Here is a 26,772-nt window from a genome sequence, read left to right on the forward strand (position 1 = left end):
TTGTGCATCTTATATGCACCCCTCAAATTTGTGTCTATCCTTGAAGTTGTCAAAGAACACAAAAAGAGCCCATTCAATGATCATGGACTAGACCTCCACATCTATTTGGAAAATAGAATGTTTTCTTTAGATAGCCCTCACCCACCAGGGGTCCCCTTGGTGGCATGCTTCATCATTGAGCCCATCCCATTCCTCAACGAAATGGGGCGTGCTACAACCTACAAAATACATGGGAACACTTATAGGTGTAAAAATAGATTGAGGAATACTAGGTACATAAATTACTTCATTTCAAAATACTCACTCCTCATACATATCAAACCCACTACTCATACAATCAAATACAACTAGAGGTGTGACAAGGACACACTGATATACCACAAGAGATTTAGAAAAAATACATGACTTTTAAGACATTATAGTAATATATATCATTACAAAGTATTTCTCCACATAAGAACATCACATATCTAAAAACATTAAAATTACAATGTGCATCAATCCTATAGGGGAAATACTTGTAAACAAAACCATTATTTTTTACAAACAGACATCTACTCAGTACATCACTAGGTTTCTATGTATTCCATTCACATGTACAGAACACTTAGTGCATTGTAGCTTGAGGCTTCAATAGCTCGTCAAGGCATTTCAGTGGTTAAAAATCAAATGTCAACCAACTTCTTCACGACAAAATTGGTATCACATCCCCAATAATACATTCATACGACATCCCTTTCAATAGTTGTGGTAAATCAATCATATTTCACCATCCCTCATGCAGAGCTTCATAGGAGGTGAATAAATGTTTACTTCTCATTTATTTGTGTCTAGGTGCAATGTTTGATTCTCGATCTAACACAGTAACATTATCTAGCTGAATCATAGAATTTCATCGTAATGCATCCCACTCAATGCAGTTGGATTAGTGGATCTGTTTCAATATGGAGACTAATCAACAGTGGATTTTCTTTTATCCCTAAAGATGGTGTTCTCATTCATACCACTTTCAAAAGAGCTTCACCACCACACCATACTTTGATTGCCCATCATCAACAATCTCTTTTGATACATTTCTCTTCCCCGTTGATTCCTCCGGTTACCAATCTCAGAACAAAAAATGGCGTATGAATTTATTATTGTCGAATTGATACCAATTTTGTCCTGATGAAGGTGGTTGGCATTTGATTTTAACCATCGAAACATTCCAACAAGATATTTTAGCCACAATCTACAATGCACCGGGTATTCTTTGCATGTGAAAGGAATACGTAGAAACCTAGTGATGTACTGAATAGATGTCTATTTGTAAAAACGAATGGTTTTGTTTACACAAGTATTTCCCCTACACGATTGATGCACATTGTAATTGCAATGTTTTTTAGATATGTAATGTTCCTGTGCAGAGAAATCTTTTTTAATAAAATATATTAAAAGCCATATATTTTTTCTAAATCTCTTGTGGTATATGAGTGTATCCTTGTCAAACCTCTAGTGGTATGTCATTGTATGAACTGTGGATTTGATATGTATGAAAAGTGAAGTACTCTAGGGAATTATAGTTTTTTAGTTTGGTAGAACCCTGTCCCTTGGTGTGCAAGGGGTTACTCTCCATTTCGAACACATACCTCTTTATATCCCCATTGCCAGAAAGATAAAACAATCACATGAGATTCACATTTGTGTGGCGATACACATGGGCATAAACGCGGTGTCGTGAGCTAAGCATCCTAAACTACAATGCATGGCATTATTGTACACCTCTTGATGCCTCTTCTCACTTTTTGCTGGATCTGAATCTGAATCAGTAGTTGGACATCTGCAGCTTTGCCCTAACTCCAGGTTTATCATTATATTCACAATGCAATATAGGATTAGTCAATTAGGATTAGGCCTTACTTTCTGCGTTTGCTCCTGCGCAGTGGAAGTGCTTGGAGGTACCATCAAGGAGGTCCTGCCGAGTTGTAGAGCTGAGCATTGACATCCTGTTGCAAGTGGGAAGCAAACTGTAAAGTAACACTTGCAGGGTGGCTGTTCTCCATGGCTGGCAGGGAAGGTCAGTTGTGAGGTTTTAGACCCATGCTTGAGTTGTTTGCTCATCTGCTCCATTTCAAAGGCCTCCACACTACCTCCATGAAGGTGGAGGATGTGGGTAGGGTAGCAGCATCTGTCAGTGTCAGAACTTTGCAGACTACTGGCTGTTGTGATTCTCAGTGAATTCTCCATTCCGGGGCTTGCATCTCTATCTCACTCGCGTCCCTTCTAAAGAAGCCCGACAGGTGGGTGCGTTGGGCTGGAATAACAACGAGCTTTTTAAAATATCAAGATGCCCTGACATCGGATACTAGGGTCTTCTGTGCTTTAACCCTAGAAAGACCAACACCCTGTGCCACTGCCTCCAAGAGGATTTTGGGGACCAGGGTAGGTGGTAAATTATTTACAAGTCGAAATGCAAACTGTGTATTTTCCAGGCTGGATAGCTGCTGATACCCTCCATCCATTCACCCCTAAAAGCAGTGCCTGAGTCCTCAGTGTATCAGGGATTTTCCCTGTCTACCCTGTCAGTCACAATTCCAAGGACACAACTCCTAAAGTTTTAGCATGTAATGGCTGCTGTTATGCATGTGCGCTGAACACTAATACACATTGCACTTTGGAAAGTTGCAAAACTTTAAACTGAAGTCCTCCAGCATGAACAGCCTCCACCCAGTGACTGCGGCGAGAGAAAGGCAGCTCATCCTTTAACTGAACAGCCCCATTAAACAAAGCCATTAGCTGCCAGGCAAAGAGGCCACTGGCGAAGATGTACAGCTCTTTTTATGAAACAGGCGATGGTTAACGTCCCAAAACTCACCGTATAACTCGTCGTTTACCCGGCGAAATCTAACACGCGATTGGCTGATGCTTTAATGTATATGCAGTCAAATTACAATTACACAGAATGTTTTGGGATGGGTGCATGCTGTAATTAAATTCAAGCAGCAGGCCTGGCCATGGGTGGAGTGTGAGCTTCTGCGCATACAGAACCGCGCGAGACTTAATGGGCAAGAGAAAGAAGCATTGACGTGATTTGTGGTTATGTGCCATATGTTATATAATATTGGTAATTACATAAGCTATTTCTTCCCATTCTATACTCTAGCTGTGAGCGCAAGAGCACATGCAGGGAGGCGACAAGAAAGTAGAAAGCAGGGGGAGTCTGTGGCACTGATGGCAAATCCACGTGCTAGTATCATTACTGGCTCTGGGGCGTTCAGTGACTGTGGTCAATAGGCCCTCACCATCTGTATTTGCCTCGACAGAAACCTGTGAATTTTCAAAGTGTGCAAGAAAAGCAGGGGGCTATTAACACGTTGGGCCTGATTCACAGAACTAACAAGACAAAATCCTAAACGTACTACTTTTGGTATTCACAGAAGGCATTTAGTTGTAGTAAAGTTAGGATTTTGTCCTAAGTCTGTCTTAAGTCTGTCTTAAGTCTGTCTTAAGTCTGTCTTAAGTCTGTCTTAAGTCTGTCTTAAGTCTGTCTTAAGTCTGTCGTAAGTCTGTCTTAAGTCTGTCTTAAGTCTGTCCTACTACTTTTGGTATTCACAGAAGGCATTTAGTAGTAGTAAAGTTAGGATTTTGTCTTAAATTTGACTTCGGACAGACTTAGGACAGACTTAGGACAAAATCCTAACTTTACTACTAGTAAATGCCTTCTGTGAATACCAAAAGTAGTAAGTTTAGGATTTTGTCTTAAGTTAGTTCTGTGAATCGGGCCCGTTGTCCTGCCACCACATGACGGTCTGGGAACTTTAATTTCTCGCGCAGCACTTATGATTGTCTTAACCGGGAAACATGGGCCAGTGGGGGGCGGAGGAGGGAGGCTAACGAATATAAATGCAACAGAGGTGGTATGACAGTTGAAATAGCTGTTCCTTCAGTTATTTTGTGAGCCAAGTGCAGGGTCACTGAAAGGACGAAACTCCATGGCTGCGGCTTTGTCTGCTTAAATATGAGCCTGCCTACTTGCCACCATCTGCTGCATAATAATCAGATTAAAAAATGTTTTTTCACTCAAACAGATCTAAGTTATTAATATTATTCCACAAGGGTTGAAGCCTCACCTCAAACTTTCCAAAATCTAACTTGTTCCTTTTCAGCTGCGGATTACAGTTTCAGGTCGTTAAAGTTGTGACATTTTTGTCTACCCGTCCCCAAATACAGCAGCAAACGAAAACTTTACATAAGTAGTTCTAGGGGTAGAAAGAATGATTTTGGCATTATTGTTGGGTCTGCACATATGTTTTTATACTTCCCAGTCATAAACTATGCTGGCCACTCACCATACTTAAAACTTGCTCTGAGATTATACAGGAAGAAAGAGGTAATTTTAAAGAAAATTAAAACTGATTTCCACCAGGAAATTAGGTGAAACGCAAAACTGGTGGTTTGCGCTTGCATACATAGTGACGGACAAGTGTCAATTTACTGATCAGTACATAAAATGCAGAGGCAGCAATGGAAAAATGCTTGCTTCACAAGACAGCGCAATTTAATTTGCAAAACTGCCAGATGACCGGTTAATTATCACGGTCATTGACGCAATACATCCTCCGAGTTCAGAAGTGCAAGGTATTTTTTTTGTTTTTACTAAATCTATTTAGTGAGTAGAGCAATATGTGAAACATGTACCCGAAGTTCCTTTAGACGTATAGAGGACATCTGGGGTAAGCTTATGATACTCTCAAAGAAATAGGCACCTCCAAGTGACACATGGCCCACTAAATAAGCATAATCTATGTCCATGTACAAACTGGAATTTATTTTCTCTATGGGTTTGTGTACATATATATGTGAACACACACACACATATATATATGTGTGCGTGTTGCACACACACACATATGTGTGTGTGTTGCACACACACACATATACATATATATATATATATATATATGTTAGAAGGTGGTTCTGACACTATGGGCCGCCCGGATTTTTTGATTTTTGAGCACCTAATTGTTGAGCTTTTACTGTGGGGGAGCCTCATAAGTTGGGACTCACCCACAGTGAACTCAGGATGTAAGAGACTGCATGGGGATTTTACTGGTGTTCCCCTGGCTTGACCAGGCCACTGCGCAGCAGCTGGAGTAAGGGACACCGGGCTGGTTACATGCAGACACATGTGTACATGCGTGTGCACACGTGTACGGGCTGCGCAGGGGAGATTCCTAGCGTGCGCAGTCCAGGAGCAGCTACAAAGTGAATGGTGTGGCAGGACTTATGCAGTATTGGGTGGTGATATGGAATAGGCTTTATTCGCTGGAAAGAAACATGCCAGGGAAAGTCAGTGTGTTTTACTGTGTTTTCACTTCATTATTTCCCTAAGGGAATGTGGGGCCCATGACTAAATTAACTTCCACAAGGCCTACAGTTTCCAGACATGCACTAAAGTCCATTGTATTGGAGGTGAAAAGAAGTATTCTGCAGAGTCTAAAGTCATATTTGTACTGCTTTTGGGTCATCCAGAACTGTCATATTTCTGTGAGCCAGCCTGGACCAGACCCAGGCTGAGGGCTGACCTCAGCCGGATGGATTGATAACCTTTCTTCCACAAGCTAGGGCCTCCTCTCCACGAAGAGAAGATGGGAGGGGCTACAGGCTCATCCATCAGCAGCTGTCACTGGGTGCCAGGCACCAGGCTGCACCAAGGAGGGAAGGCAGCGTGGGCAAAAGGGGCTTCAGAGACACTAGATGACACAATTTTTAACAAACCCAGAGGCTGGACAAGAAGGAGGGAGCAGGGGCAGGGACGTGATGTGTCGCTGTTTGATAGGACCAACAGAGACTTCCTGCCAGCCCCCTACTCAACTTTTAAAAAGTGCCTGCACAGGAAGAGAAGCTCTCTGGGGTGTGTGCTCGGCTGAGGCTGAAGGTGCTGGAGCCTGGCGCAATAGGCAGTTGGAAGGAGAGACCCCCTGACTGCCCCCAGCACCCTATCAGCACCAGAAGAAGAGCCCAGGACTGGTGCACAGAAGCAGGGGCCTCTGCGCAGGGAGAAGAGAGGCCCAGAAGGAGAGCCTGGCGAAAGGCTGGTGTAGGGAGCCAGTGAAGACAGCACACTGCTGAATCTACCCTCTCAGGGACCCAGAGGGCAGAGGAGAGTGTTCCCAGTGGCGGGGGCTGGTAAAGAGGAGCATGAAGCGCCCCATAATGTGTCGCCAGGCATTTGGAAATCTGCCGTTTTGGTGCTTGGTGGCCCCCAGAGGAGGGGGTCACCCTCACGTGTGAAAAGGGGTGCAGGGGGGCTGCAGGAGCAGGTGCTGGGGGAGCTGTTGGAGAGTCCCAGTCTCCCCCACCCCCCAGCACGAAGAAATCTGCCATTTTGGTGCCTGGTGGCCCCCAGAGGAGGGGGTCACACTCACGTGTGAAAAGGGGTGCAGGGGGGTTGCAGGAGCACCGCAGTCTCCCCCAGCATAAAGAAGAACAGTCCACCCCTAAGTTTCACGGGGCATCTGAAAGAATAACCTCTCAAGGGCTCAGCCAGCCTTTAACACCTTCTAGGCTGGAACTTATGTTCTACAGCTGAGGGTGTACTATGAAGTGCATCACGGAGTGAAGGGCTGAGTTGGGGGATGTCTGGAGAAGGGCATCCCCTGGAGGTGAAGTGGTGTAATTGCACCGAAATGCATTTACTATTGGTTATTTCTTTTTAGGTGGACTGAAAGTCACATGTATAAAGTGAAGTATCTGTGTAAGGTGATGTTAAGCTAAATGGAGTTATGTTGCTGGACCTTCCTGCTAGGGGGTCTGGCTGTATTTATGTAATCCCATGCTTTTACCTGTGATTCCTTTTAAAGTGAAGAGGCACACTGCAGGAGAAGTGTAGTTGCCAGGAGTACTTCTTTTGAAGGGACTGTAAGTCACATGTGTAAGGAGATGTCATAAGCCAAGTGGGGCTATGTTGCCAGACAGTCCTGCTAGGGTGTCTGGCTGTATATGCGCAATCCTGTGATTTCATCTGTGATGCCTTTAGGGGCTGTAATTGCAATGCATTCAAATGATCAACCAAGGTGATGAGTACTGTCATTCTAAAGTGTGTGTAAACATGGATTCTTGCTGCTGCGCTTAGGTGAAGACCCCAGACTGCTAGCCCTTAAGATATAGAGGTGCATACGTTATGGTCAGTAGGAGATGCTCAGTCAGGGTCATGTGTCACCAAGGCAGGTTTACCCCTTTTTAATGCTTGTTGAGGTAATGGGGTGGGTCGCCACTGGGATGGTGCCAGTGCGCAGGGCTCTCGCTCAAGGTTATGTTCAACTAACTGCATTGGGGGCAAGTTGATGTGCATACATGGGAGTGGTGGTACTAGACCCCACCCCCCCCCTGCGGGAGGAGTGGAGATGTTATGCAATGTCACAAAGTAATTCCAATAGCTTATGTATATTTGTAAATTGGTGCATAGTATTGAGTAGTGTGTGTGTTTAATAAATGTACTCTTACTTTTATAAAGCAAAGTACAGACTGGACAATCAATTATAGAGTTATTTTTGTGCACCTGCAAATGGCGATTACTAGCCCACACCACCTCCCTTGAGTAAGCCTCAGACTGCTCTGCAACGCTACCCTCTGAGAGTCAGGCTCTACCATTGGGTGTTTGGTTCCCAGTGAAGGACAAATGTAGTCATGTTATTTGTGCAGGCCTCACAGATGCTGCCTCATTTTCCAACAATATATATATATATATATATACACACACACACAAATCCACAGAGAAAATAAAATCACAGAATAAGAAACAACTTGCGGCACCGTCAGCAATGACTCAAAGTCCATCAATGTTAACGGCAGAAGATGTCGAACTATTGCAAAACCTTCAGCTTCTACAGAATGAAAATTATGCTGCCGAAATGGGCCCTAGTCAAAGTATGCCAGACTGTGCAGGGACAATACTCACTAAGTTCAAACCTAAGTCCACATTTCTTCCAATATTGTTGCGTGACAACCTGGATAATTCAATAAAAAGGTGACATACGAACTTAAGAAACTTTACCTGTTTACAACACGAGCTCACAAGAAATACACCAAACAGAATAATCTTTACTTCCAGTTGATGAACAAATTACAAGCAAATGAAGATATCATTATTCGTCAGTCTGATAAAGGAGGTAATGTGGTGTTATGGCCGCGTGATATGGAAGAAGCCCTCAAACAACTCAATGATAGGTGTTGCTACAAGTGGAGCAATATTCAAGTGGTCAAGAGCTCGAGGAATGATTTCTACGCAAAACTCCTAGCCTGGAAAAGCGCTGGCCAGCAACGATGAATTCAGGTTTCTAAAAAATTATCATCCCGTCATTCCTGTGATGTATTTCATCCCAAAAATTCATAAGGACTCATCAAAACCGCTAGGCAGGCCCATTATATTGGCCTGAAACAGCCTAATGGAGCACCTCGAGATCTGTAGACTTTTTTCTTCAAGAACATGTGAAATAACTACCGTCTTACATCCAGGACACAGGCGATTTTTTAAGGAAAATAAGTGATGTTAAGTGGAACTCTGAGTGCATACTGATTTCCCTTGATGTCAGGTCACTTTGTACCAGAATTCATCATCAAGACGGAGTTAAGGCAGTTGAGCACTATTTGAATACAAGACCTATGTACCTGTATTTTCATAACAAAAATGCTAATCACCATGATATTAACATGTTTGGAAAAAAAAATCTTTTTATTTCAAAACCAGATGTTTCACCAAACTAGAGGTGTTGCTATGGGGACTTGTTTCTCGCCTAGTTATGCCTGCCTGCATATGGGGCTATGGGAGGAACAAGTCCTCAAAACTGAATATGGTGACATCTTATCCAACCATGTATAATATTGGTACAGGTATATCGATGATCTGTTCCTAATCTGGAGAGGCACAGAGGAGACTGACTTCTTTTTATTGAACAGATCAATAAAAACAAACTTAACTTGCACTTTACGTCCAACAGCAAAAACTCAATATCTTTTCTTGATGTGCAAGTCTTTGTTGTACATGATAGGTTGGAGACTAGGCTGCATAGAAAACCTACCGCAGGCAACACAATACTACATGCTACCAGCCACCATCCTGAGCAGCTTATTCACAGCATTCCCTTTGGGAAAATGCTGCGAATATGGCAGATCTGTAGCATGGATAGTGATTGTGTTGGAGCACAAAGAGAAAGCTAAGATAGGTTCCTGGCTCGGGGCTACTCGCAAGCTACTATTGACAAAGCAATCAACAAAACACAAACAATTGGTTGATCTGATGCATTAATCAGTAGAGCCTGTTTTAGAACTCCAACTACAGAACAGTGTGATCAACCAACCAGATTGATCCTGATGTTTAATAAGCAGCATAAAACCTTATGCAGGATAGTGAATAAAAACTCGGGGTTGGTTCACAACGACCCCGCAACAACCCCGTTCTTACGGTACAACTTACAAAAACTCTGAACCTTACCTTTAGAAAAGCTTGGTCAATGAGCAATACCTTGGTTAGTAGCAGCCCTGATATGAGAACAACTAAAAGCTGCTTAAACTCTAGAAAATTGTTTTTCAAGTGCACATCATGCAGAGCTTGCAAATATGGGGTTAATAAAACCTCATATACAACCCCATTCAAGTTAGAACCTGTGCCCATCATCAAGTTACTTACCTGCAAAACTGAATATGCAGTGTATGTGCTGGAGTGTTCTTGTGGCCTGCAGTATGTAGGAAGTACAAAAATGCAGGTCCACAAACGAATACTCCAGCACGTTAGGGCCATTACTAACTGTGATGTAACTTACTCCCATGGCAACAACGTGGATAATTTGAAATATTTTGTTGTGGATGCAGTCCCTCCGCTTAGGCGTGGAGGCAGCAGGGAAGCTTTGCTGCGTAGACTTGAAACGAGGTTTATATTGGAGTTGGATAGCAAAATGCCACAAGGTCTTAACTCCAGTGAAGACTTCTTTACCTGCCTGTGATTGCTCTTATGTATATAATCATGAAATGGTTTATGACTCTGCCTCTATATTGTTTTTAGTCTTCATGTATTGCACATTTGCACTTTATAAACCATTATGGTTTAATATGGTGGCACCTTCTTAGCACTAGCACTTTATGTCATAGCCATAGGGGATATCCATGGCCCACTAGGGCTGAATTGTTCAACAGTTGCACAGGATACCTCCGAAATTGATGCACAAACATTGCATAATACTGTTTGGGTCTATGATTGGCATGAGAGCTTACTTAACTGATTTTAGACGTGGTTTTAACATACGCATTATGCTGGAATTTTACCTGTCGGATATCAGTGGTATTTTATGCTCTTTCAATGCATTTTGGATTTTAATTATGCATTGCCTTTTTTAAATATTTATGAATTCATAAGTGTTTATTGAGTTATTGCCTTTCTTTGATGAAATCATTATGGCTGTCATGTATTTTGTGCCTGTTTGCAGCTGTATCGAGGTATTTCAATTACTTCTCTATATCGACGTTATTTTTATGTCACGTGTTTCTAGCACTTGCACTTTAAAAATGTGAAGGCACTGCAGGCAGTAATAAATATATGCATTCCAAACCTCTCGATACACGAGAAAAAGTGGGCACTCCAGATGGGATAAGGAAGATTTCTTTATTCCAATGGGGGGGGGGGGGAGAGGGGGAGAGAGAGAGGGGAGGAGAGAGAGAGAGAGAGAGAATATATATGATCTTACGGCACCAACTTGCTCTATTTAACAGCTGAACAATAGCGTGATCCTCTGTGCCTCTGAACAGAAGATATAGTCAGGGGTAGGGTGCAATGAATAACTAATTACAAAGAGACGGCAGAGGATGTGGCCTAACGGCTAGGGGAACTAGTTAGAGTCTCGGCAGGGACGCTCATCATCCTGTGATTCTGGGCCAATCACTTAATCTCCCCGTGCCTAAAAAAATGAATGCGTCCGTCTGTAACACAATTGGTGCTCATGTAAAGTGCCCTGACACCTTGGGGTCGAGTTTGCGCTACATAAATTAAAAAAATAAGAATAATAGGCCAAATACAAAGAGATATGGGGCCAAATCACAATACATTGACTCGCTCTCTTTCATGTCGTTGTTGGTGGGTAGGTGATGCGTTGTGCAAATAACGTTTGCTACCCTATACTGTATGTGAGGCTGCTAAGTTCTACTGGGTGATCGACAACGCCTGTCAACAGATCTGGATGGATAATCAAGACATTTATAAAGCGAAGGACATGCAGTACTCCAGTACGTCCAATTGGTGGCAGCAGAGCGCTGTAAAACGCATAAAAATAGTTATCATGAATAATCGAGAAACATTTTATTATTGTGCCTGTCGGAAGAGCCAAGCTTTGAGAAAGCAGCACAGGGTTCGGCTTCCAAACCAAGGTCCTTGAGATCAACATGCCCTCTCCATGATCTAAAACTCAAGTTTCCCTTTGAAGATGGAAAGTGCTGCCAGAAGGGGCAGCCGAGCCTCCATTAGTACATGAAGCTCCGATGCCCTTGCTGGCGGCGGGCTCCAGAGGGGCACAGTAGTGGGCAGTGATGGCAGTAGGCACATTGTTAAGGGAAACAGAGATTCCGGCTCATTTAATAGTCAGCTGCTGCTAACCCAGCATTTCTTCTGTAAGATTAGAGACCTTGAATGAACTAATGATTATGGAAGTAGAGCAAGCCTCTCTCTACTAAATCACCAAAACGCCCTAGGAGTAGCAGAGGTGAATGTACAGAGCGAAGGAGAGAAGTTACGTTTTTCTCGGAGGTGGGTTGGATGTCAGATGTGGTGCAGGCGGCAACGCTCCGCAGTCCGGGTACTTGGAATACAAACCAACTGCCCCTTTTTCAGCTGCGTTATGTTATGGAGAGCTGGTGTAAGTTTCTTGTTGGATGAGCGCAGAAAGAGTCTAGTGGTGTAAATCTGTGCTTAGTTGAGGAGGTATGGATGCCACTTTCAGCTGGGAGCCAAGATCAACACCCACAGACCACGCCAGAAATCCAGGGATCATCCTGGATGACACGCTCAACATGACGGCTCAAGTCAACGCAGTGTGCACCTCCAGCTTCCTTATCCTACGCATGCTGTGAACATTTTTCAAATGGTTGCCTCTGAACACCAATCACACATCACCAGCAGGCTGGACTACAGCAACACTTTCTACTCCAGAATCTCCAAACAATTTCTACACAGACGCCAGACCTTCCAGAACACCGCTGCAAGTCACATACTCAACTTCCCACGCTGGACTCACATTACACCGTACCTCAGGACACTTCAATGGCTCCCCATTCACAAGCCCAGCCAATTCAAACTTATTATGCACACAAACCAAGTCCTGCACAAATCAGGACTAGAATACCTGAACAGCCCCATACACTTTCACCAACCCACCATACACCTATGCTCTGCCTCACTCTCACACATTCCCTGCACCCGCAACAGCAAAACTGGAGTTTGCTCATTCTCCTACATTGCACCCGAGACTTGGAACAACCTCCCTCAACAGATCAGAGCCTCCTCCTCCCGCAACAAGCTGAAGACCTGGCTCTTCGCATGAGCACCTTGGGGGCCACAAACCTACATACCTGCCCAAACCCCTGGATACCCTCTCAGGTGAATAGAGCTCTATACAAATAAATATAACTGTTAGAAGGTGGTTCTGACACTATGGGCCACCCGGATTTTTCACGTTTTAAGCACCTAATTGTTGAGCTTTTACTGTGGGGGAGCCTCATAAGTTGGGACTCACCCACAGTGAACTCAGGATGTAGAAGACTGCATGGGGATTTTACTGGTGTTCCCCTGGCTTGGCCAGGCCACTGTTCAGCAGCTGGAGTAAGGGACACCGGGCTAGTTACATGCAGACACATGTGTACATGCGTGTGCACACGTGTACGGGCTGCGCAGGGGAGATTCCTAGCGTGCGCAGTCCAGGAGCAGCTACAAAGTGAATGGTGTGGCAGGACTTATGCAGTATAGGGTGGTGACATGGAATAGGATTTATACACTGAAAAAAAACATGCCAGGGAAAGTCAGTGTGTCTTTCTGTTTTTTCACTTCATTATTCCCCTATAGGAATGTGGAGCAAGGGGCTAGATTAACTTCTGTTAGGCCTACAGATTCCAGACACGCACTTAAGTCCAATGTAGCGAATGTGAAAATAAGTATTCTGCAGAGTCCAAAGTCATATTTGTACTGCTTTTAGGTCATCCAGAACTGTCATATTTCTCTGAGCCAGCCATGACCAGACCCAGGCTGAGGGCTGACCTCAGCTGGATGGATTGACAACCTTTCTTTCACAAGCGAGGGCCTCCTCTCCATGAAGAGATGATGGGTGGGGCTACAGACTCATCCGTGACTAGTTGCCGGGCACCAGGCTGCACCAAGGAGGGAAGGCAGCGTGGGGGATGAGGCTTCAGACATGTGACCAGAGACACTGGACGACGCCATTTTTAACAAACCCAGAGGCTGGACAAGAAGGAGGGAGCAGGGGCAGGGACGTGATGTGTCGCTGTTTGATAGGACCAACAGAGACTTCCTGCCAGCCCCCTACTCAACTTTTAAAAAGTACTTGCACAGGAAGAGAAGGTCTCTCTGGGGTGTGGTCTGCTGAGGCTGAAGGTGCTGGAGCCTGGCGCAATGGGCAGTTGGAAGGAGAGACCCCCTGACTGCCCCCAGGACCCTAACAGCACCAGAAGAAGAGCCCAGGACCGGTGCGCAGGAGCAGTGTCCTCTGCGCAGGGAGAAGAGAGGCCACGGAGGAGAGCCAGGTGAAAGGCTGGCGCAGGGAGCCAGTGAAGACAGCACCCTGCTGAATCAGAGACCCCGAGGGCAGAGGAGAGTGTTCCCAGTGGCTGGGGCTGGTAAAGAGGAGCATGAAGCGCCCCATAATGCCTCGCCAGGCATTTGGAAATCTGCCGTTTTGGTGCTTTGTGGCCCCCAGAGGAGGGGGTCACCCTCATGTGTGAAAAAGGGTGCAGGGGGGCTGCAGGAGCACCGCAGTCTCCCCCAGAATAAAGAAGAACAGTCCACCCATAAGTTTCACGGGGCATCTGAAAGAATAACCTCTCAAGGGCTCAGCCAGCCTTTAACACCTTCTAGGCTGGAACTTATGTTCTACAGCTGAGGGTGTACTATGAAGTGCATCATGGAGTGAAGGGCTGAGTTGGGGATGTCTGGAGAAGGGAATCCCCTGGAGGTGAAGTGGTGTAATTGCACCGAAATGCATTTACTATTGGTTATTTCTTTTTAGGTGGACTGGAAGTCACATGTGTAAAGTGAAGTACCTGTGTAAGGTGATGTTAAGCTAAATCGAGTTATGTTGCTGGACCTTCCTGCTAGGGGGTCTGGCTGTATTTACGTAATCCCATGCTTTTACCTGTGATTCCTTTTAAAGTGAAGAGGCGCACTGCAGGAGAAGTGTAGTTGCCAGGAGTACTTCTATTGAAGGGACTGTAAGTCACATGTGTAAGGTGATATTAAGCTAAATGGAGTTATGTTGCTGGACCTTCCTGCTAGGGGGTCTGGCTGTATTTACGTAATCCCATGCTTTTACCTGTGATTCCTTTTAAAGTGAAGAGGCGCACTGCAGGAGAAGTGTAGTTGCCAGGAGTACTTCTTTTGAAGGGACTGTAAGTCACATGTGTAAGGTGATATTAAGCTAAATGGAGTTATGTTGCTGGACCTTCCTGCTACGGGGTCTGGCTGTATTTACGTAATACCATGCTTTTACCTGTGATTCCTTTTAAAGTGAAGAAGCGCACTGCAGGAGAAGTGTAGTTGCCAGGAGTTCTTCTTTTGAAGGGACTGTAAGTCACATGGGTAAGGAGATGTCATAAGCCAAGGGGGGCTATGTTGCCAGACAGTCCTGCTAGGGTGTCTGGCTGTATATGCGCAATCCTGTGATTTCATCTGTGATGCTCTTAGGGGCTGTAATTGCAATGCATTAAAATGGTGGTGATGAGTACTGTCATTCTAAAGTGTTCGTAAACATGGATTCTTGCTGCTGCGCTTGGGTGAAGCCCCCAGACTGCTAGCCCTTAAGATATAGAGGTGCATACTTTATGGTCAGTAGGAGATGCTCAGTCAGGGTCATGTGTCACCAAGGCATGTTTACCCCTTTTTAATGCTTGTTGAGGTAATGGGGTGGGTCGCCACTGGGATGGTGCCAGTGCGCAGGGCCCTCGCTCCATGTTATGTTCAACTATCTGCATTGGGGGCAAGTTGATGTGCATACATGGGAGTGGTGGTACTAGTCCCCACCCCCCCTTTGCGGGAGGGGTGGAGATGTTATGCAATGTCACAAAGTAATTCCAACAGCTTATGTATATTTGTAAATTGGTGCATAGTATTGAGTAGTGTGTGTGTTTAATAAATGTACTCTTACTTTTATAAAGCAAAGTACAGACTGGACAATCAATTATTGAGTGTTATTTTTGTGCACCTGCAAATGGCGATTACTAGCCCACACCACCTCCCTTGAGTAAGCCTCAGACTGCTCTGCAACGCTACCCTCTGAGAGTCAGGCGCTACAATTGGGTGTTTGGTTCCCAGTGAAGGACAAATGTAGTCATGTTATTTGTGCATGCCTCACAGATGCTGCCTCGTTTTCCAACAATAACATTACATAACTTTAATTGATGCACTTGTGAATCAGCAAGAGGGTCTTGAATGCGGGGGCTGCCATGGACCATGTTTTAATTATATCCCCAGAATTCACAATTGATCAAGTGTAGCAAGGCAGTATAAGAAGGCTCTTCAGAAGGGCTTCAGAAGATGAGAGGTGGTTCCGCCATGAAACTCTTTAAACAAGAATTGGCTACGTTTTCCAAATATCTCGACCAAAAGCTTCAGGATCTGGCACAGAACCCAGGAACATTATTCCCCTAACTCTGCAAGTCATGTATATAAGATGAAATGTTCAACTCCCTTGCGCTGCTTTCTGGCTTGGCTGTAGCAACCAGTGAGAACCTTCCTGGTGTGGGACAATGCTCCCAGAAATATTGGTAACACCCTCTCTCCTCAATGTCCTTGTCCTGTCTGCAGTGTATCCTCAGTCACCTTGCTCAAACCGAGACCTTCTCATACCACATGGGCGTCCCTGAAGCTGCCCTGAAATGGGTTCACTTAACTTTTCCTAGACTATTATAATATGTCAAAATAGCCACTCCAAAACCTCCACACATCAATTTTTCTAGTTTAACGTTTGCTCCCTGCGTGTGTGTTCTTCACTCATCAACCCATAACCCTTCACCAATAGCTTAACAGTGTTCAACTGCATCTCAAGGCTTCATCGACTTACAATATTCATAATGCCAGAACCTGCCAGGTTGCTTTCTGAACATAGAAGATCATGACATTCAATACACCCGATAGAGGCAGAATCTACCTACTCCATGGTGGCACAAACCAACCCCAAATCGAGGCATGGCTGGGCAGAATAAATCCGATCAGCTCCTCACCTTCCTTCTCCTACTGTGACACACTTCTTGGTTTCTACACTGACAAAGAGCTAAGACCACATAATAAAAATAGATAAAAGTGCCTAGCTTCATAAGAGCCTCCCATGCAGGATCCATTGTTTACCCCCACAATTCCATACCATTTAAAGGCTAAGTCATTTTCCTGCTCTGCAAATTTGAGGGGAACGCGATGCTGACCAGACTGCACCCTAGCATCACTGAACGTCATCCCACCTGCTGTAGATCATCTGATCACCGTACAGAGGAAACAGAAAAACATCCCAGCTACCCTAAAACACCTTCACAGATTCAGTTCCTTACATGCATCTTGTTCAACCCCTGCGGCAGAGTCTACAAAGCCATCCACAAGAACACATTACTGTGAAAGCATATCTTGCATCGAAGAGGGCTCAGTGTCGCACACCGCAATTTCATCATACGATGCTAAACTCAAAATACCCAAATATTGCACAGAGGAGCAGGCCTCCTCTGCCTACTACCCTATACATTGTAATAGTCTTCCTGTGACCCTAGGACCTTTTGACTCTCTAAGACATTTCAGGAAAAAATCTAAAAACAAATTTCCATTTTCCAGCAAACAACGATCTGTCTCCCCTCGCTGCTCAACCCTTCCCTATATTGACACTGGCACCAATTTACTGTTAGCTATGAAAATACCACCTCATGCAAAACGCAAGCACACAAACAGGCCACACACTTCTACTACTATGTGAAATATTTTGTTACCCCCCGAGGGCATAAAGAATAGCCGTGAAAAAAAAGAAATTTTTAGATTCGAAGGTGCCATGTAGACAGGGGCGGCTGGTGACATTTGAAAGTGGCAGGGTGTAAAATGATTGCAGAGGAAGCAAATGAACGAAAGGACCGGTTTTTACTAATTGAGCAGTCGCGGGGTCGGGGTCGCGAGGGAGGGGTCAGGCGCGGGGGGTGGGGGGGGTCACATGGGAGAATACATTTAAAATTAAGAGGAAAAGTTACCTGACCGCCTCTGCTCCTGGTCCGCGTTGGCACCTCTGCCCTCTTCAAACTGGAACAGCACGTCAGCACTGCAGTGGCAACCCCTCAGCCAATCCTGGCACTGCTGCAGCGCCAGGATTGGCTGAGGGCATAGCCTACTCTTCGCCCACCGCCTGCCCATTAGGAGACCGAAGGGGCTCCTAATGGGCATGCGCAAGTCCGTGAAAACACAAGTGCGCATGACTGGGCACGGGCTAAAAATTAGCTCACCATGCCCACTCATGCCCACTTGCGCTGCAGTGCTGCCTGGTCTGACAATGCATGTCAGTCAACATGACACCGGACCGCCCACGGTCCGACGTCATGCTGACTGACATGCATTGTCAGTTCTCCCAACCCTCGGCGTCTCTGAACTTAAGTAAACTAAGTTCAGAGACACCGAGGGAGCTGCGGGCGGGGGCGGGGGGGCAACGCCCCAACGCCCCAATGGACGCACCGCGCCTGCATGTAGACGTTTGATTTTGGTACTGCTGGTTAATGAGTGAGCTACAGTGTGCAGCTCATTGGCCTGGAGTGAACAGATCAATAAAAGAGATCCAATCAACATTTGTTCCCATGTACCATTTCTCAGACTCCCTCTTTGTGAAGGTCATCTCTCAAGAAGACACAACAGGACATGAAGAACATTTTTAGGCCAATGAGCGTAATCCAGAAGCTGCGTGTAACAAAACTTGGCACTCTGTTCATAAGGCAGCCTTTCCAACTATGTCGAACATATAACATGAACATGTATAGCTCATGCAAGCAGTAAGTGCTGGGGTGGGGAACATTCGTTAAATATGGCCTCAAGAGTTGGAACGCCGTTCCAATTATAACGAAATATAACAACTAGGAAGCATTACAGAAACTAAAAAAAAAATCTTGTTATAACAGAGAAAATTCACAGCCAATGTTGTAGGCAACTTTCGGTTCCCTTGACTTGATTATTCCCCCTTTTGCAGGATTGGGTGATGTTTATGCTGATACTTTAGGCATGCATAGGCTTTAGATTACTCCTGTTACCTTGCCTAGAAATTAGGTGTCTTTAGGTCATTCTGATACTTTACCCTGAAATTCATTACAGAACAGGAGCATTCTGATTGCTGTAAGATTAGATCAAATTACTTGATCCAGTATTAGATCCCTCTAATTTAGTATTTGATAGAAAGAGATGAGAGATCACTTTACTCTTGTTTAGGTTAGACAGATTAGTCAAATTAGTGTAGTGACATTACATTAGACACACCGATGGTTGTTATGACCTTAATCTGCATTAGACTGCATACAGGGATTAGTCTATTTATTTAGGGGTTTTGTAAAGTAGTGTGAACCACCATAGAAGCCTCAGGGCACCCTTTAGGTTCAAATATTAAAGGTGGATCTATAAACGTGTAAAATTACAATAGTCCTAAACCAAGTAACGACATAACAAATTGTAAGCAGATGGTAAATTCTTAGAAGGGAAAATAATGGTAAGTTGACCCTATAAAGTGGCTGAGGCTAGTTTTAGGCATCCAAATAGCCCGGGTGAAGCTCAGAAGAGACATCAATGATATTCACCATAATATTGTTTGGTAAGGTGAGTTTTTACCAATAAAACAATAATAAATCACTTTACCCTCTTATACCTAAGTATACCCGTTACTAAGTCAGAAAAGAATATCTATATCTCTCTTTCTCTGTGTGTATATATATATATATATATATATATATATATATATATATATATATATATTCACTGAAAAAACCATAGGTTTCAGACATGTTATAGTTAGCGGAAATTTTACTGATAAAAAACCAATGAAATTCCCCCGTTATAGTTAGTGCAGGCAACTATAACTCACGCGACCGCAATCCTCTGCTGATGCTAATACTGTATTTAGACACTTATTTGCCCATGTCTTCTTCCATAAATTTTTAGCTATACATATATTACAAATATTTTTTTTTCATAAAGACACATATGTCATCAGCAGAAGATTGCGGTCGCGTGAGTTATAGTTGCCTGCACTAACTATAACGGGGGAATTTCATTGGTTTTTTATCAGTAAAATTTCCGCTAACTATAACATGTCTGAAACCTATGGTTTTTTCAGTGAATTTGCAAGGTTTTTTAAATGCTAATTCCTAACTATAACGTGTGTGAAACCTATGTTTTTTTCAGTGAATTTGTACGTTTTTTTAAATGCTAAGTTACTTTACGCCATTCGTGGCGTGCACACCCACTTAACGCAGTTCGTTCCGTGCACGGTTTTTATCAACTATAATAAGCCCTGTACATTTGGTGGCCTTCGGCCACCAAAAGCACAGGGGGTGGGGTCAATGTGGATAGTGTTTTTTTTATTTCGATTTTATAATTTAATTTAATTATAATTTAATGCAAATTTTTTTTATGTCATTTTTTGTAAGCCTTTTTTTAATAATTTATGTACTATATCCTGCATTATGGAAAGGTTTTTTTTTTATGCATTTTTTTCCGTGCGCGTACGGTAAGCTGACGCTACGCACTTGTAGAATACGCGTACGGTAAGCTGACGCTACGCGCTCTGGACGTAATTAGTGCAGCGCGCCTACGTGATACGTGCGTGCCGTACGCGTATACCCGGAAGCAACGTCGCGGTTACGCAGGGGCGTGTAATGCGCATGCGCGATACGTGATACGTGCGTGCCGTACGCGTACACCCGGAAGCAACGTCGCGGTTACGCAGGGGCGTGTAATGCGCATGCGCGAAAGTGACGTAAGCGCTGCGTAAGCGCACCGTAAGCGTCACGTGCGCGCACGGTAGGTCATGTGACTTACAAAGAACACTTTTTATTGGTTGAAATTACTTTCACTTCCAGAAACTTCCCACACCACACCCATTCCCCTCATTACTGCTTGAAAGAACACTTTTCATTGGTTGAAACTACTTTCAGTTCCAGATTCTTCCCACACCACACCCATTCCCCTCATTTCTGCTTGTGATTCTCTAGGAGCAGGAGCTGGATTGACATTGGGATACAATGGCAGAACAGCAGGGCTCTTCTGAGAGTGAGGCCAGCAGCACCACCATGATCCAGAGAAGGAGGAAACAAAAGACTTCTTTTGTATGGGAGTATTTCACTTTTCCAGAGGGGGAGAAAAAGGTGAATGCTCAATTGGTCACTTGCATACTTTGTGATCGTGTTTTATCAAGAGGAAATCCAAGGAAGAAATATTCCTTTGGAAATCACTCTATGACGAGACACCTTCAGGACAAACACCCAAGGACTTTTGCTCGACATACTGGAGAAAACTCTTCAGTAAGTCACCAGAGCCCAGCCTCAGATGCTCAGCCGAGTACATCATCGGCAGCTCAGCTGAGCCCTTCCTCTGTTGTTGGAGCATCACCTTCTTCTTTTCCTTTGGACATCAACCCTCGATTTGCGAGTGTTGAAATGAGGTGTACAAAATGTGGTGGTCTTATTGTTTTTGGGGAGGTCAGTCTTCCCCTTATTAACAATAAGATAGACCAGCATGTTTGTAGACGCTTATAATACTCCCATTCTTTCTTTCCTCCATCCCTGTATGAACCCAACGGCTCTTATAAGAGCCAACCTTACCTCACAATTTTTTTTTTTGTTTTTTAAGCTTTCCTTTTTGCAATTTTTTTTTTACCGTGCGCGCACGGTACGCGTAATTCCGTGAATTTCGCGGAATTCCGCAGGACACCGCGCGCGTACGCCACGCGCATACGGCGATTTTTCGAAATTTTTATTTTTTTTATTTTTGCCCTTGAGGGTCCTTCTGGGACCCCCTGACCAAGGCTAGGGGGTCAGGAACTGTCGAGCCTGCCCCCTTTTCACATTATCCACCTTTTTTATTCACCCCCCTGACAGTTCGAGAGAGAAAATGGCGGCCGCCGCTTCCTGGTTTCGACCGATTCGAATGTTTACTATGATCTAACAGCCAATCAGAATCGCGCTCGCGCACGGCACCGTACGCGTACCGTAAGCTTACTGTAAGCTTACCGTAAGCGCACGGTAAGCGCACCGTAAGCTGCCACAGATATATATATTGATTTAAAGGCTATTTTCTCAGGATCTACTGAACAGATTTACACCAAACCTACAAAAGGCACTTCCTTGACCTGAGGACTACCTCTCTGCCAAATTTCTAGTAATTCTGTTCAGCCGTTCGGGCTGTAGCCCTGTCTAAAGGTCCTATGGAAAAATGCATGGGAAAAACGCGTTTTGGGACCCCCCTTTTATCTCAGCCCCCGCTTGACGAATCCCCCCGAGACTTTCAGGGTAGGAGCGGAGCGTAGCACCCCACCTATTTTGAGAAATTCGCGAGGATTCGTCGACCGGCGCCAAAGTTATTCAAAATAGAATGTTGAGGTTTTCCTATGGAAAAGGGGTCCTAACTATAACTACCTACTGGCGACCGCCAGTAGGTAATATATATATATATATATATATATATATATATATATATATATATATATATATCACTATATATATTTTGCATAAAATTAGTGTGCCCTCTCTCCGTTACCTTGACTTAAAATAAAGGAGTTTGTTCTGAATATTCTAACCTGCTTTAGTTCACAGAAGATAGTTTTGTATTCTTCACATTGCACTACATTACAGAAATGGATTATTCAAACTACTTTTGGCTTGTACTGGACTTCATAAGGAAATTACTTTGATTATTTTGATTTTCACAGTCCTGCATTAGATTACAGGAGGGGAAATTATCGGACTCTTTTGCCCTACAGTAAAACAAAGAAGGTAACTTGGATTACTGTATCTTGTATTATGTGACAGACACACACTCCTCTGGTTAAGTGTTGAGAGGTTATGCGGTTCTTCATCAATGGCACTTACAACATTAAGCACCACTGGCACACTTGTCCTGCCACTAGATTTAAAACCTGAGAAGTTTTCAGGGTTTAGACCCTCAGTCTCATTCATTCTACATGGTCCCCACATTAGGAGGGCCCCAGTGAAACAGATATTGATGTGTTGCAGACGCAGCCGTCATACTTTTTGTCTTTCCCCTGTTAGACCCATCATGCTTGATCTTGAAATGTACACAATGTGGAATAGGCTCTGTGTGTCAGACTAACAATTCCGGATTGTTGCCGCCACTAGATCTACATCCATGTGCATAATTTTCTGGTAATACGTATTGTTCGTAAATAGATTTTTTTCAATTCCATTTTAAATAGATTTCATTGTGCAGCCTATGAGATGTTCATTTGTATTCAGAATGAATGCCTTGTTTACATTACTGATTACCTGAACGTACCGTGTCTGGCAGAGGCAATCCTTACTTTGCATTTAGAGGCGATCTAAAAAAGGTCATCCGATTACAGATGTTGCTAATTAAAAAAGATTAACCCACCCTCTTCCCAGGATGTCATTATCACCTTGGAGAGCTTTACAACCCAGTGTGTGAACCTGTGCAGTGAATGCCCCGCTGCGGCAGGAACCCCTATGCGTCATTTGTATTGCCTGACGGTTGGGTTGAGTCATGGTCGGTTAGTTCAACGCTTGCATCTGACAAGTACCCTCATTCTGCTGATGAACGCTCCTGCCTCCTCGGTGGACAAGTTCCCCCGCTGCTTCATGATGTGCTGAATGCTCTTAAGGACATCGCCGGCCATAGTGACATCCCCGCAGACGTAGATGTGGCCGCCCTGCTCCTTCACTGCCTTGTACACCACCTCGGAGAGCTGCTCTCGTAGCACGTCCTGCACATATTTCTAGAAGGGAAATGACAAAAAGCAGTAGTGAGAGCCAGGCTTGAGGTCACGTCACGTGCGGCCACCCAAGCAGCGAGCCTGGTGGGCATGATGGACTGAGTTATCCCCGAGGTGTCTCAATTCACATACGCAGTGTTCTAAAGTCAGCAAAATCAAGATCCTATTTGTTTCCGGACTGAAGCAGAATATATTTCACTGTGTGTCAGCCCCCGGGGTGTTTAGCCAACCAATCAGAAATGACAGCTGAAAACATGGGGCATCATTCTATCTATCCAATCAGGGATAACGGAATAACGCGGATCATCAGTCCAACAACCTGGTAGTTGACTGTCAATTCTCAAAGCGATCTTTTGTACTGACAGAGACATGCCTCACAGCGCCTCTCATCCCATCACACGGTAAGAGGTAACATGTCTTTTCCATGGGGGGCACTCCCCGCTGAGCCTTTTAGAGCAGTCCACTCACAGTTGGAGAGCAAATCTTTGTGAGATATCTTTGACGCCAAACGCAACTGCATCCTCAAAGTCGCCACTAATACAGAAATACTTGTACACGTTGTGCAGGAGATTCTCCCGATCACCTTCACTTTAGTATTTTACGGGTTCAAAAATTGAATGCGAAATAACAAAATGTGTGTACAAATTAAATAGTCACAACTGGGAATCACTGTATTCTTTGCACCCTAGCTCACAAGATCTTGCGAGGACGGCCACAATCTGTAGAGCGGTTCAGACAATCCGCAAAAACGGATTAGAAACCCCACAATAACTCAAGTGTGTACTCGCTAAGGTTTAATATATAGCTAGCATAAAAGCCCTATGCCTTTACTGCAAGACATCCCTTTGTGATTCAAGTTCCACCCACCTTACATTAAATTCCACTGCTGACACATTATAATGTAGATCATATTCTGCTGGCCATCCCCTTGTGATCTAGTTACTAACATCGGTATCAAGTAACACTACTGACATATTAGAAGGTGGGTTATGTTCTGCAAGACATCACTTTCTGATTCCACTCCTAACATAAGCAGGTTATGTCTTTCGAGACATCCCGCTCTGATTCTAGTTCCACCTCATGTCCCACCACTGGCATAAGCTAAGGCATGTTATGCTACGCCATTGGCAATTCGTTTACACACGCTCTGCCGCTGGTATGGCCTCCTAGAGCTATCGACAGTTGGGGGACATCCCGCATGGTTCTGGGTTACCACTGCAGACTGGGGTCTCATTCAACCCATATCTTGTGTTGATGTGTTGTGTTGCGTGCTCCTTTTGATCTACTGAAAGGGAATGTGTTGTGTTGATTTGTTGTTCTTTATGTTCCCCAAGGGGTGAGATGTGGCTCTCCTGCTGAGGTCTTAGATCTGAGGATGTGGATGGAAGGCTGTAAAGTTCGCTGATGGGACACTGGCAGCGGGGCAAGAGGAGCATGAGATGCTGAGCTGAGGGTGAGCTTGTGCAAATGGGACATTCTTTCTACCTCTGCACTTGTATCCAATAAATAAATAAATAAGGAAGCCAGTAGTATTTGTTATTCTGGAGACCTACTTGACCCTTGCTCTTAGAGAGGCCACTTCTTTGTAGCAACGCATTTTTCACAAGCCCCATTTTTTAGACCCATCATAAGTTTCCAACTCTGCAATGCAAAAGAGATCGGTCATGGACCCATTCAATATTAAACTATAGTGTTCCATTACTTGCACTGTAATCACAGAACTGCACAGTTATATTGATTTCATTATAAAAAGATCTCCGCGACACATCCTATAGATGTAACCAGTTCCCTGGTTTCATGAAGAATAACCCACAGCCTACATTTACTGAATGCTGGTGTGAAATGTTGCTTGTTGTACCTTTAACCCTTTTGCTGCGGCGGGTATTCCGCCGCAGCGCTGGGGGGGGGGGGGTTTGGGGGCAGCGCGGTGGCGCGGTGCTCATGACGGAACCACTCCGTCATAAGCCGCGGTTGAGCTGTGCTCATGACGGAGTGGTTCCATCATGACTCCGCCCACGGCGCTAATCGCCCGCACAGGCGGGGAATTAGCGCCGCGTGGGCGGCGCGGCCGCCAACGGCCGCAGCATGACGGAACCACTCCGTCATGAGCACACGGCGACCGTGGCTCATGACGGAGTGGTTCTGTCATGAGTGGGGAAGGGGTTAAAGACCTTCCCATCATTACCAATAACCACTGCATCACTCATTATATGCATCAGTTCATAAGCAGTACAAGGTGATGCCTTAGGCACCATGAGTGACAGGTCGCAGCGGAGCAGCTAGGATCTTAAGTGTGACTGCCAATGAGGCAACACTGCCTGACTGTACTCCTGTTTGTACTCCTGCAGCAACGTAAAGCAAGTCCTCACCTTTGGTTTGTCAGGTTCCCGGGAGTAGGCCGTGTACAGCTCCTTAAAAGCCCCTTTGTTTTTGGCAAAAATGGCCTCCTCTTTGTAAATGTGATCAATTTTGGACTCTCGGCAACCAAAGACGAGGATCATCGGGCACGGTTTAATCCCTGTGTGGGAGTAGAGAAGACCCATTGAGCAATGAACCTATCAGTTATGGAGGAAGAAACCAGCTTTACACAAAGAACAATTAGCCAGACAGAGAAAAAACAATAAAATGCAACAAAAATAATTGCACTTGTGGGCAGGAAGAGTATCAGAGCAGAAACAATGAATCACACCATATATGATTTTGTAGTTGTGTATATATAATATTTTGTTCTTTATTAGACCCATACATAGTTATCAAAAATGTTTGTATTTTTTGTTAAAGATAAAATCGGTAAAGGCATAGCACAAAGTTTGTAATTGAAGTAAGGTGCTTATATTGTTATGAACTTCAATCTTTTTAGTGGTTGATTGATCACTATCTTATGATGTAATTTGTGTATATTTTTCTTGTGTTTGCAATTTAAAATTAATTATTTTTTTCGCTTGAAATGCCTTAGTATTTACGCGATCATGGTTTTCTTTTTTACTTTAATCGGGTCTTTATTGTAAAACAGTTATTTTCTTTTAATGAGCTACAACTGCTTGCTTTAGGCTTAGCGGGGGCGTCTTTCATTTTTAGACATCATAGGCTAGCCATAGAGTTCCTCTAAAGAAAGTTTTCAAAGTCACAATAGTGAAAAACGAACTTTGAACTTCTGCGACTTTGAAGTAGTGAATAACAAGATTTTGAAAAGCACGTTGCTTCAAAATGTCAAGTACGATACCCAAAAATAACACGTAGAATTTTAGGTGAATATGTATCAGCGAAACATGAGTTGTCTGTGGTCATTTGAAACCCTCATGTTATTGACTCCTTCTCCATTTACAAGTTTATGTTGTGTGTACCCATCTTCTGCATGCCCTTCTCCACCTTTCTCTATTCAGCACTACCCCTCATTTTCAAAATAAATGTGTAAAGTTAATTTACAATAATATTTAACATAAAAATACTTTTACTAGTTTATTATAAAGTTGAATAAACCATTTTAATTTTCCCTGGACTTTGCCATAGTGAGCTCTCCACCCGGACTCTGGGGTCTCACTATGGTTAACTAAAAATTTTT

General features: G+C 44.1%; 1 protein-coding gene across 4 annotated transcripts in view; it reads right to left on the reverse strand.

Moving 5' to 3' along the window:
- The window catches only part of NOS1 (nitric oxide synthase 1), a 1,315,983-nt gene that overhangs the window by 19,587 nt on the left and 1,269,624 nt on the right, over positions 1-26,772 (reverse strand). For all 4 annotated transcript variants that reach the window (XM_085636289.1, XM_085636287.1, XM_085636288.1 and 1 more), the window contains 2 exons: positions 25,580-25,728; positions 23,019-23,213 (listed from right to left, as the gene is read on the reverse strand). In XM_085636289.1, the coding sequence (XP_085492415.1) occupies positions 23,019-23,213; positions 25,580-25,728 (344 nt within the window). The remainder of the gene's footprint in view (positions 1-23,018; positions 23,214-25,579; positions 25,729-26,772) is intronic.

This window comes from Triturus cristatus, chromosome 11 (genome assembly GCF_964204655.1).
Source record: "Triturus cristatus chromosome 11, aTriCri1.1, whole genome shotgun sequence".
NCBI lineage: Eukaryota > Metazoa > Chordata > Amphibia > Caudata > Salamandridae > Triturus > Triturus cristatus.